Source organism: Apis cerana, linkage group LG14, assembly GCF_029169275.1.
Source record: "Apis cerana isolate GH-2021 linkage group LG14, AcerK_1.0, whole genome shotgun sequence".
Lineage (NCBI taxonomy): Eukaryota > Metazoa > Arthropoda > Insecta > Hymenoptera > Apidae > Apis > Apis cerana.
This window is the reverse complement of record NC_083865.1, coordinates 10,940,014-10,955,628: the sequence shown is the minus strand read 5'-3', so window position 1 is coordinate 10,955,628 and position 15,615 is coordinate 10,940,014. Positions and strand designations below refer to the sequence as shown.

At 52.2% G+C, this 15,615-nt stretch overlaps 1 protein-coding gene across 26 annotated transcripts in view; it reads right to left on the bottom strand.

Moving 5' to 3' along the window:
- The window catches only part of LOC107999904 (ephrin type-B receptor 1-B), a 77,337-nt gene that overhangs the window by 39,287 nt on the left and 22,435 nt on the right, over nucleotides 1-15,615 (bottom strand). For 24 of the 26 annotated variants that reach the window (XM_062084914.1, XM_062084908.1, XM_062084912.1 and 21 more), the window contains exon 2: nucleotides 13,093-13,895. In XM_062084914.1, the coding sequence (XP_061940898.1) occupies nucleotides 13,093-13,222 (130 nt within the window). In that variant the 5' untranslated portion in view covers nucleotides 13,223-13,895. Of the gene's footprint in view, nucleotides 1-9,275; nucleotides 9,440-13,092; nucleotides 13,896-15,615 lie in introns of those variants that run through there. The other 2 variants (XM_062084932.1, XM_028667657.2) reach the window with 2 other exon arrangements.

Sequence of the window (15,615 nt, the reverse complement as noted above, 5' to 3'; positions counted from 1 at the left end):
GAATTCGAAGCGCTGCGCTCGCGATCGAGTCGCGAGAAGGATTACGCGGCAAATGGACGGGAAGCGAAGGGAAGGGAGGGAGGAAGCAGGGTATATCCGCGAATTCTCGCGAGATAGCGGATCCACTCGAGAGGCGAAGCCACTCGACCCGATCCGACTCTCTTCTCCGAGTCGTCTCATTGTGTGTAATGGGCTTTGCAGCGCCCCGCCTAATTCGAGCACTCTCGAGAACTAATTCGGATACATCCCAAGAGGGTATATGCCAGCTACGAATTCGCGGAGTGAAGCAAGAAGATCCAAGATCCTCCTCTCGCCTCTATAAACTTCGGATTCCACCCTTCGGATAGTACCGCAACTGGCGGAGTTTACGCGCGACCAGACGAGTCAACGAGCACCGTTAATCTCGAGCTGAATCGTCGATACGCGGTTCCATCGTCGACCGGGTAAATTATAGTGGCGGGAAAAGAAGTCGAAGTAAGTTTGAAAGGGGACGAGATTTTTCTTTTCCATTTTCCAGAGACTTTATTCAGTCAGAGAGGGAGATTACGACGGGGCTGATACGTCGGGTCAGCGTCGAGTTATTAGCGAGAGCTCGATACGAAGAGGATCGTGAAAAGAGGATGCATTCCTCCTCCCCTACACGCACTCCGCGAACACGCAAGAGGCGCGCGTGTGTGCGAGTAACCGGTGTGCGACGCGGTCCCGTGAGACGTACCGAATTTAAATTTCAAATTTGGAGCGTGTCGCTGGGTGTGACGGTATGCATAGCGTGGCCCTAACTCACTCCACACCGATCGCTCGCCTCTCTTCCCTCCCACGTATACCCGCGTCTATCCGTCTTCCTTCCTGTCCGTCCCTCTTCCAGGAGGGAGGAAACATCCACGATTTTTCATATTATTCAAATAAGAGAGCGGAGGTACGCGAGCGAGGAAATTGGAAAGTCTTTTATACCCTCTCCCATTTATCCCGTTTCGGTTTGCTTTCGATCGCTCGGGAAAATCGGCGCGCAGATTACGCAACGTCCGATCGGGGAGGCGATCGTCGAACGCACACGCGGCATGGGACGGGAGTATCCCGCGTGGAAGGAACGGGAGAATGGCCGGTTCGACGATAAATCAATAGCGCGAGGTCGAGGAGAGACGGATGAGTGACGTAACGAGCCTGTTCTCTTACCATACGCTGGTAAGAGAGGTCGGTATATACGGCGAAGATACGATTGAATCGCGCGCGGGGCAAGAAACAAACCTGTTGCGGGGCTACTTCCAACGCCGGCTCAACGATTAAGATTACGATTTGCACACCTGCGCCTCCCCTCACCCCTCGTTCCTCGCGCTCCGATAATTCTCCCGATTTTCTCCTCGAGTCGAGAAAGGCGGCGAATCGCCACGATCAACGAGAGGGTTCTGTATTGCGAGGATTGTTTATAAGTCGAGCAAAGCCTATCCCCGTTTATCTCTCTCTCTCTGTCTCCACGAACCCGTCGAAATACCGGTTGCGTGTCTCCCCGCCGTTCGCAATCGCGAGTCCAATCCGTAAACTTCTTCGACGATTCAATCTCTCGACCGGTAAACCGCTTTCCACGCGAGGGGGGGCTGGACGGATCGTGCGGGGAAATATATTACGATTGCATTATTCGATCGATCGATCGTGGATACAATACGCGGATCGAGTTACGCGAGCGAAAGGTCAAAGGGAACCGCGACAGAGGAGGGAGGGGGCTGGTGGTAATCGCGGTCGGAGAAACGAGGAACGCGCGTGCGTTCGATTATCGGTGTTTGCACGAGTGCGCCGGAGGCAGAGTCGTTCGCTCAGATGCACGAGTTTCGATGGAAGAGAGAGAGAGGGGGGAGGAAGGAGATCGAGAGGAGACCACCTACGTATCGTCGAGTACACGCGGTCGACGAATATACAACGGTATTACGTTCCCTCGGCTTTATTTCGGCTCTAAAAATGCCGTCTCTGTCCCGATCTCGTCCCTTCCCTTCTCCTCGATCCGAACATCGATGCTCTTTTGCGAAACCAACTCGGGGCCCTCCTCTGCGCCTTTGGCTTAACGGCCTTCCAATTTGTCAGGATCCGACTCCCATTCCCTGCGTCTTTTCTCTCGTTCCTCCTCTTCTCTTCCGCTCCCGCCACCCCTTCCTCCCTGTCCCCTGCTTCGCTCGCTCCCTCTCCCTTCATTTCACCGGTCCCTCGTCTCTCTCTCTTCTGCCCCTTCGAACGCCTCTCGCTCGCTCCTTCACCCCGACATATCCTATCGCACCTCGAACCGTTCACCGCGGAGGATGTCGTTGACCCATCGAACGGGCGTGCTTGGAGCGATCCGTTTGCTCGGTCTGCCGCCAAATTCGCGCATCGATCCACCGGTGAGTGGCGTCGAGGGATGGAGAACCGTCCGATCGGTCGATCATGGCGCGATCGTACGATACCCTCTCTCTCTCCCTCCGAACGGAACGGAGAGAAGATGGTTCCTTTGATCGAGCATCGATCGCGATGAGAGCGGAAAATTCAGAGTTTCGATCGCGAGAAGAGAAGGATGGAAAGAATGTGTTTGTCTGGAATCGAGAGGAGTGGAGGGAGGGAAGGGGCAGCCGAGGGAGAAAAAATATGAGGTGCTCGGAAACTTAACCCCGGTCCCCGTTCTCTCTCTCCCTCTCTGCGGGATCCCGCGGGGCACCGTGCGGCTCACGATCTTTTGGGTCCAACTGGGCGGCGCGGGGAGGGGGAGAGGGGCGAAAGAAGGCACCGAACGTGGCTCGGCCCACGCCGAGCGCCAGGACGGGCCAGCCATCGCTGGAATTACCATTTACATAGTGTTATTATGTTTGTGCATAATGTATGTACACGTGTTAAATCAATTATTTAAACAATATGGGGATCCGAATGGGTGACGCAGCGGCCGGGGATGGATGCAGGCGCGGGGGAGGAAATGTCTGGATACCACGGAGATGTTGGATCGCCCGCTTTGCCTCCTCTCTCCTTCCCTCTCCGCCCCCTTCTTCCTCTTTTTCTTCTTCTTCTTCTTCTTCTGCTCCTTTCTACTCTCCCGCTCCTCCTCTCGGCCGAGGAGTTCTCGCGAGGCTCTTTGCATATGGATCTTGAATTTCAATTGTGCTTTTCAAGTGCAACCCCTCCCCCTCTCTTTTGTTTCCCCCGCTCCCTCACCCTCGCTTTTATTCCCCCCCTACCCCACCCCCGCGTCTTTCCCTTTCAATCCTCTTTCTCTCCTCTTTCGGCCGTTTCTGCCGCTCGCGACGCAGCAGACGACAGACAACCACGAAAATCCCCGCGCGGGATAAAAAGCGGCGACCACCCGCCACCGAGCGCGTAAAAACGTAAAACGCGTAAAACCAAGGTGAAAAGAGCGGCGCGGCATCGATCATTCGTTGGAACGGAGCCAAGTCATCGAAATACTTATTCGTTTCCCCTCCCCGGTTGCTGTGGCGCGTCCTCCCGCTGGGATAAATAAAATTCTCTCGCGACGTTCTCCTCTCTTTCCGCCTCGTAAATTTTCTGCCCGCCCGCTATACGGATACACAACACCACGCCGTTGTTAATTCGATCTCCCTCCCTCGGCCACCATCGGTTTTCACTTCGAAACGTCGAGCGATTAGCATCCAAATCCGTTCCTTCTTCTCTATTTCGATCGATCGATCTTAATATCGAATAATCGACAATCGAATTTATCGTCTTATGGAATTATAGTTAGTTTAAGGGTTGAAACGATCCTACTTGTTCTCTCAACGAACCTTGCAACCTCTATCTGGAACGAGCGAACGAAAATACCTTTCCTTTTCCCCTTTCCGTCCACGTTTCCACGGACGTTCTCTTTCCCGTGGACAGCGTGCAAATTAGTTTCCAACCCCGCGATGATCGAATCAATCGTCAAGCAAACCGTTATATCGTTATTCACGAACTGAAAATTCCTCCCCCTTGTAACAACGGGAGCACGATCCTCCTTTTAATCCCCCTTCTCCTTTTAATCTCCTCGATCCGTCTGATCGATCGACGCAAAATCGACGGATGGAGCACCGTCGCCCCTTTCAACGACCGATCATTTATCAGAAATTTATTCGGATCGGGTGCAGCACGCGGCGCGAGTACGGGAATACGTATACTGTTAGGTATTCCAAGATCGTTACCATTCCCGCGGTATGTGTATCCACGGCGGGTTACGGGCCGAGTTAATTAATAAAACGAGCGTAGAGCGGCAGATGGGAGAAAAACTATTCCGATTCGCGGTAGCCGGGTCGGTATATACGTTGCGTATCCGTTTTCTCTCCACTCCATTTGTCGGCCACCTGTCCGATCGCCAATTTATACCGGTCGGTAATTTCGCATACCGAGAATATTAGACATCGATACGTTTCCAGCGTTGCGCGCGCGTGCGGGCACGCGGGGACTGGCAAGCGACCCGACTCGCTCGATATACCGCACGGTATACGCTGCTCGATCCCTGCTCGCCCTATACTACTCTCCGCGCCGCCAACTTACTTACACGATCTTACACGTGCGCTCGTGTGCCCGTGGTCGGCGCGCCTTCGTTATATCTCTCTCTCTCTCTACTTCGACGTTACACGCCGTATACACTCCGCGACCGCGATTTATCTCGACCGGTTAATGCGTTCCGAGAATCTATTACCGGCCTCCCAATATTATAATTATTTTATTAGCGGGTCACTCATTATCCTCCTCTTTACGGCCGCTCGCAGATTATTTTTCCCTCGCCTCTCTCGCCTACTTCTTCTCTTTTTCTTTTTCTTTCTTTTTTTTTTTTTTTCCCTCCTTCCTTCTTCCTCCTCGACTTTCGTCCCCGATCCCGTAAAGCAGCGATCAAAAGCGTTCTTTATTTTTCGCTTCGCTCGATCCCGCCACCACTATCCGTGGTTATTATTTTTATTGTTATTGTTATTATTATTATTATTATTATTATTTCGGCTCGAGCCGCGTTTCGCGGACAACGTGACTTTTGTCCGCGACAGAGACGACCTCGTCGTTTTCCGTGTTATTTTATCGTCGGGGAATCGTTGAAGGGGGAAGAAGAGGGGGGAGACGGTTTGGTCTGGTTTCGAGGAAGCGTGAATCACGAGCGATCCACGGGATAAGAGGACGATCGAATAATTTCCCGAAGCGGGAATCGAAAACGGCGGAACGGTAAATCGGTCAGAAACACCTATGATGCCTTCACGGAACGTTTTTCCTAGAAACCGGCGCGAATCGATTCGAATGCTCCGTTCTCCGCGATTCTTTCGAGGAATCGTTAATCACCGCATAGCGAACCCGATGAGAGGGAGAAGAGGGGGAGTTCATTAACGGTCGTCGAGGAAAGTATTCGCCTTTCGATCCTCGTGCCCTCCCTTCCTTTCCATCATCGGGCATCTTTTTAATTCCCAGCTACAAAGAGAGAGAGAGGGAGAGGGTATACATTCTCCACGCGTGTCGTTAAGCCCAAGATTTTACGACACGATCCGAAATAACGAGAAACCTGAGTCACCCGCGTGCATAAGTTATCTCCCTCGCTTCGTTTCACGTCCAACCAACCTGCCGCTCCGTTCCATCCCATCCGTCGAGTCAAAAAATCATCATCGCGAGGGATATCCCACCGGCCTAGATACACCACTACTCTCCCCGTCCCCGTGTCGTAATCGTTCGATAAACTCGACCATCTTTCTTTCCAGCCTGCCCCAGATACTCGAATTAAAAATAATTACCCGAGACAAGACCGAGAAAGCGGGGGGACCCGCGTTCGAGCGCCGCTTGCCGCTACGATCCCACGAAGATTAACGAGATTTCCAGTTCGCCATTGGCGCGAGCGGCGACACGAGAAGGAGAAGAGGTCGAGCTCGGGTATTACATCGTAATTGAAAAGTATACGATCCGCGAGATGCCATCGTCCTCCTATATACATATATCTTTCTTTCAGAGTATAATAATAACAGAAAGTTATACGAGAAAGTTAGAGTACAGTGGCGGTCAATGAAAGAGAGAAAGAGAGATATATGAATCTTCCACACTCCTTGGCGAAACGGGTTAAAAGTTTGTCGCGGAACGCACCTCGAACGTTCGCTCCTAAACGCGGATCCATTATGCCGCTTTAGAAATACATCCAAGCGCACCTGTGCTCTACTACACGATACGAAACTCGTTTCAAAGAGGACCTTCCCGCTAGACCAGATCTAGCGGCCATTCCATTTATTCCGAACCACCTTGTACAACCTTTATTGCCTTCTCCTTCGACGTCTTCTTGTTTCTCCAACAGGAAAACTCGTTAATTTATAATCCCTCTCTCTTTCTCTCTCTCCCTCGATTTCTTTCTTCCATCGTTCTTCCGACTCTTCCTTCGCGGAGGAAGAATCGACGATCGCGAGGAAAATAAGGAAGTCGCAGGCAGAGACGCGATGCAAATGTAACGGTAGTTGGTTAGTCGTAAAAGCGAGCGGCGGAGCTAATAGACCTATCTATGGCTCGCGAAACGAGAAAGCGTCGAGAGACGAAGTAGCGAGTAAGAAGCCAGCGAGAGAGAGAGAGAGAGAGAGGGAGGAACGAGCGCTTTATCTCTCGGAAAAGGGAAAATTTAGGGATCTCCCTTTTACCACTTTTTCATCCTTCTCCCCCTCCCTTCCCGCCCCCTCGCCTCGCCAGTCTGCCATATTATCACCGGCCTCCAACTACCTGTATTATTAATGGTGGCCTCCGGGTGCAATGGGACGAAAAACAGCCTTGGGTTATCTTGCCTCGTAAAATTCTATTGGCTCTGACGTGCACCGCCGTGGAAACCTCGGCGGGGCCTCCTCCTCGGTATTTTCTTATCTACTTGGCCTTTCCTCCTCCTATCCTACGTACCGTACGTACGTACGTACCATTTCCCATGCCCTTTGACCCGACTTTCCGACTTTCAGAGAGCATCGTTTTATATATATATATATATATTCTTCCATTGTTATCCGAGCGTATACATATATATGTGTGTATATAGACGATCGAGGAACGAGGATAATCGTGCGGATTCGGCGGAGAGCGAGATGTCGAGAGGCGAAAAGAATCGATACGACGTTACGACAGGGAGGAGATAGATAAGTGGTATCGAGACGTAGCGTGCGTACGTAGGCGCGCTGAGAGAGAAAGAAATGGGGGGAGAAAAGACTCGGTTGAAATTTATTTTGGAGTACGCGAGACGACCAGACGACGACAACGGCGGCAACGGCGTGTGTTCATTTATTGCGAACGGAAGAGAGAAGGAGAGGCGACGGTATACGCAGGTAGAGAAAGGCCACCACTACACCACCACCCCTATCCCTACCATCGCCTTCTTTTCGCGGATGCGGCTGCTGTCGGATGACGGAGGGAAGTCACAAATTTTTTCATTAATATGCAGCGAGACACCCTCCCTGACTCCCTGCCAGGGAGGGAAAGGTAATGTAGTAGCAAGGGGTAAAAAGGGGGAAAATGCAGTCTATCCGTGCGCGTCTGTGCGCCCACAGTGCTGCCCGCGTGTGAGTTCTCGCGAGTCTTCGTGAGGCAAGGCGTGGGTGTAGAGGAGAGAAATAATGGTCTGCTAGGAAATGTAACCAACCGACGCTCACGCCCTCGTCGCGACGCCTCGAGAGACTTTACTACTACGGGGAGGAGGAGAAAGAGGAGGAGGAGGAGGAGGAGAGCAAAAGAGAGAGAGAGAGAGAGAGACCGAAGAAAAGCGGGCGAGAGACAAAACCGGGGATAGAAAGAGGAGGGGCAGAGCAACGGAGACGGAAAACGGGGTGCGAAGCGACAAAGAATACGTATAAAATGTCGCCCCGATATCTCCTTCGATATACCGCGCTTCCCTGTTTTATTCGCGTATGTACAAGGGGGAGCACGCATGTATCATCTCTGCTCGGTTTTCCCTATTATTTTCTCGCTCGAAATCGAGGTGTCCGTTTCGCGACGCATATATATCTCCTCCTTTGCTCCCTTCGTTATGGATTCAATTTTCCTACGCCAATTTTCCTACGCGGAAGAATATTCCTTCCTCTTGGGAATTGTTGATGTCGCGAGTTGATTCGGAGAAAGATGGATTTTCGCATAGGAAGAGGAAGAGAGTTTCGAGACGAAGAATCGGGCAAATTCCGACCGTTACACCGGCGGTGGAAAGCGGCAAGAAACGCGGTAATACCACGGGCCCCTTCGATGCCGCGTCGTAGTTGGAGCCCCGCTATTCGAGGCGTTTTACTCGCCGGCATACCTAACCTCTCTATATATCTCTATACCCGTCTCCTCCTTTCCTTATCCTTCTTAGCCTCGCTCGCACGCATGCGCGCGTGCGCGCACATACACTCTCCCTCTCTCTCTCTCTCTCGCTCGCTCGCTCGCTCGAGATTTTTCTCGCCGATTAAAATTTATGCTCACTCGTGTTCCTTCGGTGCGTGCATATCGCGTTTCGTCTCGCGCGATGCTCGTTTTGCGCCGAGTTACGCACACGCCCAGCATCGCACGCCTCTTTTTCTCCGCGTTACGGATCCTCCCCCTCCCCTCCTTTCTTGCCTCTCCGCCGAAATTGCCGCGACGAGGAACGCGACGACGGGTCGCAGAGATTCGTATCACGTGGAACGGGATATCGGGAAAGGGATATAGGGGAAGGAACTTGGCCACTTTCACCAAGGATAGGGGGTGGGGGAAGCGGCGCGTAACCGATCGGACGATAAATAACAAACGACGAGTATTATCGCGAGATATCGAGAAGGATGGGCGACAGAACGGTTTTCCTACGATTTCCCCTTCCTGTATTTCCCACAGTCGAGAGGAGGAATCCGTTGGTCGGCCGCTAGGATTCGGGGATCTCGCTTTTATCGATCGCGGCAATTGTTCGGCCGCGATCGTTGCCTATTCCGAAAGCGAATAAGATTGGCGTTAAAAGGAGAAAAGGACGGCTATAGGTCGGTTATGTCGGAGCGCGACGCGGCGCGGCGCTGTTGGACCGTGAGGCGACCGTTTTCACCGGAAATATTGATTTTTAATCCGGCCGGTTATACCGCACCTTTGTGACCCGGTGGTGGCGACGCGAGGATGGATATTGCGCTCCCCTATACGCGAAATATATATCGAAAATTTAAATCGAGTCTGTGCGGCAGAGAGAAGAGAAATATATATATATATATATATAGAGAGAGAGAGAGAGAAAGAGAAGGAAGTTGGGAAAAAGCCGAGCGACGAAAAAAACCGTTCGACTCGTTTCCCTTCGGATCAAGGTAACTGTACAAGGTATTTTGCGGTACCGCTTTGCTAAAATTCCTTCGTACCCGCTTCTGCGTACCACATCGCCGCTTTCCTCCTCCTCGAGGATCTCTCGTTTCGATCGTCGGCCAACGTCCAGATCTCCGACGTCCCGTCTCCGGAACCCTTCTGAACCTACTTACATACGTATATACACGCGCATACGCACACACATACGCTCTCCTCTCCGCACACTCAACCTCGGTCAATGAGAGTAGTCACCTACATTCGTCCGTCCGTGCACCATCTTCTCCTCTCGCGCGCGCACCTTCTTCTCCCAACTCCCCCCTCCCTCTCGTCACTCTCGGCTCACCGGTGCCGGTTCCGCGGCGGACACGCGCGCACCTATATACGCGCGTAGAAAAGGACACGAACTCAGGAACGGGCACACACGTACGGGGAGCGTTCTCCCGTGAGAAGAGACAGCGGAGCGCACGCAAACGTCGAGGATCGAGAGAAAGGGAGAGAAAGAGACGGAGAGAGATGCCGAGTTCCTCGAGTCGGTTGATTCCGTGGACTGGCAGGGGGCAAGTTTCAGTCCGTCCTTGTCAGCCCGATAGGATGCTGCTGCTGCTGCTGCTGCTGCTGCCACACAGGCTTCGTATACCTCGGTTCGAGGCTGGACCGAGGTATAGTAGGTTGTACACAGGTATGCACGCGGTGGGCTGGCCGGGCATTCCTGCGGCGTTGCCGCGTCTCTTATATACACCGTAAGGCCCCAACGTGAAGTAAGAATGAGAGGGAGAGAGGGAGGGACGGCAAGGGATATAGCCGGCAGGGACGAAGGAAGGGAGGGGGGGAGGCAGGGGTCGAGAGAAAGAGGAAGGAGCGGAGAGAGAAAAAGAGAGAGGGAGTTCCTACCACGACGGGGCCCCGAACGAGTCTTTCTGCCTTTTCGTGGAGGCAATCGAGTTTGTTCGAGAGAGCAACCGCTGCGCCTCTCCCTGCTCCTCTCGACCTGCTCCCGAGAGCTTCTCCCGGCTCGTTGCTTCTGCTCCAGCTCCCGCGTCTTCTTCTTCTTCTTCTTCCTTCGCCTTACCCCGCGCGCATATCCAACGGCGAGTCCCTGGATCCCTGACCGGCGACACACCACCGCCTCAACCTTGCTTTCCTCCCCTGTGTCCTTTATCGTACACGCTCTTCCTCCTCTTCCTCTCTCTCTCTCTCTCTCTCTCTCTCTCCATTCAAGATCTTGTTTCGAAACCCAATTTTTTCCAATTCTCTTTTTCTTTTTTCTTCCCCCCTATTTCTTTTCTTTTCTGCCAAGTTGAACGTTAGAACGGAGGAGTCGAGATCGCGTCGCCAGACCGTCCATCGTTGAAGGGAAATCGAAAAGATAGGTAGAAGGAGAAGGAGAGAGGGAGAGAGAGTAATCGAACTCTAAGCGTGTCCACGAAGCGTGGAGGAGCACCGGAGCGGCGGTTTGCTCCGGTTGCCGTTCCAGAAAGTAATCGAATTTCAGCCACCGTGTTATACCGTGCTCGCCCCAACTCTCCGAGGAGTTTGTCCGATTTGATGGAAGGAACCAGAGACAACATCCACATCCATCCGGGATCTCTTTGCTCAGGATCGTCGATCGAAACTGATTTCTCTCCCTCTCTCTCTCTCTTCACCCGTCCCCCTCTTTGTTTCCGCATAAAATTTTCAAAGAGTCCGAAAGAGTTGCGGTGGGATCGGTCAGAAAGCCGTTGCCTGGACAAATTCGCTTAGCCGCAGGGTTTATCGTCGAGGAGAGAATCGGTGTTTACGTGGCGGGCACTGTAACACGAGCAGTCGTCGATCCCCGGCTCGAAGAATGAAATTCAGAGATATAACGGAACACGCCGGGACGAGCCCATCGTCCAATAGGCGCAACGAGCATCTCGGGTTTCGTACACGGTCCAAGGAAACAAAGTTGGAATTCTCCGTTCCATCGGGGACGCTCTCGAGAAGTTCCATCAGACAACAGGGCAAACTTCTTCCCCCGTATCGGGCCAATTCCCAGGTGGCGTACAAGCATTTCCCGCGTGTCTACAGTCGTCTACGAAATCAAGAGAGAGGTAAAAATCCCATCAAACGGATTTACATCCGTCTTGCCGATGTCTTATCGATCGATCTTTTTTCGAAATGGCAGAGCGACGTTCGTGAGTGGAATCTTTTTCCTAGGTCTTGTTTTCGGTGTACATCGCGAAAAAAACGATCCAGAAATCGGCTCACGTAGAGTGAACAGGCCCAGTCGAGATCGGTTCGCTCAATTTCGGAGAGAAGTCTATACGTGTACGTATATATATATATGTATATGTATATCCCCACCTTCCTTTTCTCCCTCCTTTCCTCGATGTCCAAATGATCCCCTTTTAATGCAGCGCCACCACCGCTATTTCCAACGATCCCGCAATTCCCAAGATTGGTCCGCATTACGAAATTATCGTTATTGCCCCGACGAAACGACGGGGGTAGAGAGAGGATCCCGATTCGAGAGCCCGGGGCGAAGAAAAAAGAGAAATTTTTCTTTTTTCTTCGCCATAAATATGGAAAACGTTCCGGGTAACGTTCGCGAATAAATTTCTCGGCCACGGATGGATATCGTCCATCGTCTCGAATCGTTTAAGAATCGTCCCGTCCCAGCTCTACTCGAGTCGAGTCGACTCAGGTGAACGCAAGGATGGAGCAAGGATCGCTTCCTCGTTTGCTGGATTAAGCGGGAATCACGCGAGAAATTTTTTTCCTCCGCGATGAATATTCTCGACTCGAGGTGGTGGTTATGGATCGAGTTCTCGGCAAATATCGGCGCAGCAACCAGAGAGATACGAGAATACCGCCGATCGAGTCGCGCGCGTTCGAGGATTCTGTGTAATTGTTGGCCAACATCGAGTTCTCTTCTCGGAGAGGAGGATTGATTCCTCGCGATGCATATCGACGGTCACCTAGTAGGAAACGTAAGAACAGGCTGGAGGAATGCGTGAACGGATGGAAAAGAAAAAAAGGAGAAGAAAAAGAAACGGGATTCCAACGGGATCGGAACGTCGATCGTCGTCCGTTCGGTTGGAGAAAACGGTTGTCGAGGTAACGCGATTTAAAAGTGTCGGGAAGCAGCTCGGAGGAATGGTATCTTCGATAAACGACATTCCATTAGTTGGCGGCGCTTCAACGTTAATTAAGTTATTTACAAGCAAACGATCGACGCTGGTCGTCGTATCGAGAAATCTATCGATCGACCTCGTCACCGTTTCCAGAAAAAAAGAAAAGAAAGGAAAGAAAGGAAAAAATAGGGAACGAGTATCTCTCGATTTTCTCGGGGGAAGATGGTAATTATGTCGTCCATAAAACGACTCGAAACACCGGTGCACCGTACCGGGAGAGAGTCTCTTTCCGATAGAAGAAGAAGAAGAAGAAAGAAGGGTTACGCGTCCGGCGTACGACTTAATCGATGCATCTCCGGCTAAGTATACAGAAGGAAATGGCAATCGCGTATCGTGTCCCGAGGTGTCGTCCGCAGCTATCATCCTCTCTTATGATCCTTGGATAGAGCACAGCGCGATTCCTATAGATCGATTCAAACGCTCTTCCCACTCCTTCCTAATCCTTCGAGCGCGTAATAAAACGTGATAACTTACTCTAATGGAAAATAGAGAATCGCGGGAAAGAAGAAGAAGAAGAAGAAGAAGAAGAAGAAGAAGGAGGAGGAGGAGGAGAAGAAGAAATATAAACTGGGAGCAAAGTTTTAAGCTCAGCTCGAGATAATTCGTAGCTCGAGTAAATTGTGGGAAGCGGTGATTTTGAATGGAGGTGTAGGGAAGATGAGAGACGGAAAGGGAAGGAAGAGAGAGAGAGAGAGAGAGAAGAGTATAAAAAGAGAGTTACCTGGGTCCGCGTGGGTCCCTCGCGGGCAGATCAGCAACAGCAGCAACGGCAGAAGGTAAGCAGCGGAAGCAGCAGCGGCGGCGCAGGTGGCTAGAAGGCCTGCTACGCCCGCCATATTGAAGGGGGCCATTCTTATCGCAGCCCCACCGTGGGGCCGCCGGTCCTCTCACGATCTGTGCGAGGCTGCAGCACCGCCAGCGTCGTCACTCTCTCCTCCTCATGCCTCCTCCACCACGCTCCGTCCTCCGGCACTTTCCTCACGCGTCACGCGACCGCGACGCGCAACCACCCTCGTAGCCTCTCCCGACCCCTCCTCCCCCTCCTCCTCTTGCTCCTGCTCCAGGTCGCGGAACCCTTCCGCCCGTCCCTTGCGCCCTCCCCGGAAAGCAGGAACGTCTCTCCCCCCCCTCCCCCTTCCTCACTCACTCACTCACCGCTCCACACCCCGCTCCTCCCCCTTTCTCCTCCCGAAAAACAACGATCGCCTCCGGATTCCTCCTATACCATTAACCGCGATTAGGCCCAACCGCGCCGAGACCTCGTCGTACGCGCCGCTGGCCCCTCTTCGCTTCCACGAAACGAGCGGCCGACGTGGACACGGCTGCATTTACCGCCGCTCGCCGATATTTGCCGGAAGTGGCCCGACAAACTCTCCCCCCCGCCCCCCACCAAGCTCCTCTTCGCCGCTTCCCTCAACGAACAGCCGAGGTTTCTCGCATTTCCTCCTCCTCCTCCTCCTTCTTTTCGATTCCCTTCCTTTTTTTCTCTCCTCTCCTTTCGTCGACGAATCTCTGGCGGCTCGCCTGAAAGAAAAAAAACAAAGATCAACCGCATTAATTAAAATCCCGCGAAATATCCTTTCCTCGTCGTTTCCATCTATCGTTTCGACCCTCGAGCTCTCTAGACACCTCTACCCCCTCCTCATCTCTGTCCTCCCGCTATTCGGTATTCCGAATCCGCTCTAACGACATCCCTAAATTGAAACAACGGCATGCTCGCTTTGTGTGAGTTTCCTTCTCTCTCTCTCTCTCTCTTTCCTCTTTTGTTTCTTAGTTCGAGGTACTTTTTTTTAAACGGTCCACGGCTTCGGTAAAAGTTTCGAAATTTATGAAGCGTGCTCTCCCCCAACGGATATTGTATCTCTCCTCTTATCCTTATCTTTTTCTTCTTTTTTTTTCTTTTTTTGGTTACACAAGAGGAGAGTGCAAAGTTGGAGACAGTTTTTTCGAAAAGGGGGTAACGTGCGTTGTAAAGGAAAGAAGAACGGTTGTATAAATTTAAGACCGACAAGTACGGCCGCCCGTCCAAACCTTTACAACGTGAGAGAGAGAGAGAGAATAAAGGATGGGGAAGGTAAGGGAGAAAGAGAGAGAGAAAAGTCGAAGCGACGATAAATTCAAATACGCCAAGGTTCGAACTTCGCGATCGCCGTTGAAGGATCGATCGAAGAAAGTTTCGGTCCCGAAGGTTAAAGACGACGGCCGACTTCGATTAACTTAAACCCTGAGCCGAGCTTTGGACAACTTCGGAGACGCTTTCGCGCTGCTTTACCTTCCACGCCGAATAAACTCGAATAAACCCCAATATCCCCCTAACCAGTGAGAAACGGGACCTCGAGCTTCTTTCCACAAATGTGACCGAATCTTCCATGAATCTTCCTCCCATCGAACGCGTGTTGCGTGTTGCCTCGGGTCCCGTTTTAATCGAGTTCGCCACACCGTTCTTAACCCCGATCACGGATCCTCGCGATCATATTCCTCGCCAAATGACGCGAGGCCGGTCGAAGCCCACGGATCCCTCCTCTTGGCACGCGAGGAACGAAAGGGAGAAGAAGAGGAAGAAGAAAGGAGGAGAGGGAAGAAGACGTACGCGACGACAAAAGCGCGGCGTGCACGTATAACTACGTGGAGTAAGTAACTTGTAGTTCAAGGTCAAGCTGCACATCACACACGATGCGAAATTCGCGTAACTCGTCTGTTAACCAGTCATCCAGTCTAGAGGGAGGGGGGGCGAATACCGAAAGAGAGAGGAGAGGAGACGCAAGTTCGGGGTTCGTCGATGTAGAGTGGAAGGGGTGCTAGCTAGGAATGGGATGAGAGGCAAGGGGTTTCGGGATCAATACCACGCGTTTATCCGTCTCTCTCTCTCTCTCTCGCTCTTCCCTCCGAGGCACACGAGAGAACCGCGAGACATAAACGCGGGAGCAAGAGAGAGAGAGAAGCATCCTCGTTCGAGCTTTCGCTCCGGTAGGCCGCTATTCTTTGACGGACAAGAGAGAGAGAGAGAGAGAGAAGGAAGAGAAAGGGAAAGGGAAAGAAGATGGAGAAGAGAAGGAGGAAGAGTCGGGTGTTGGAAGACGAAGAAGAAAAGGTGAGGGGTGAGGGGAGAAGTGGAGGAAGCACGAAATTCTAGAGTACCAAAATATAGTGGGGAAGGTGGGCCGAGGAGGTGGAGATGGAGGGCGCGCTTTAGGAGTTCTTCTAAAGCGGGCAAAGACCTTCCCCTCCTTCCCCCTTGCTTCTT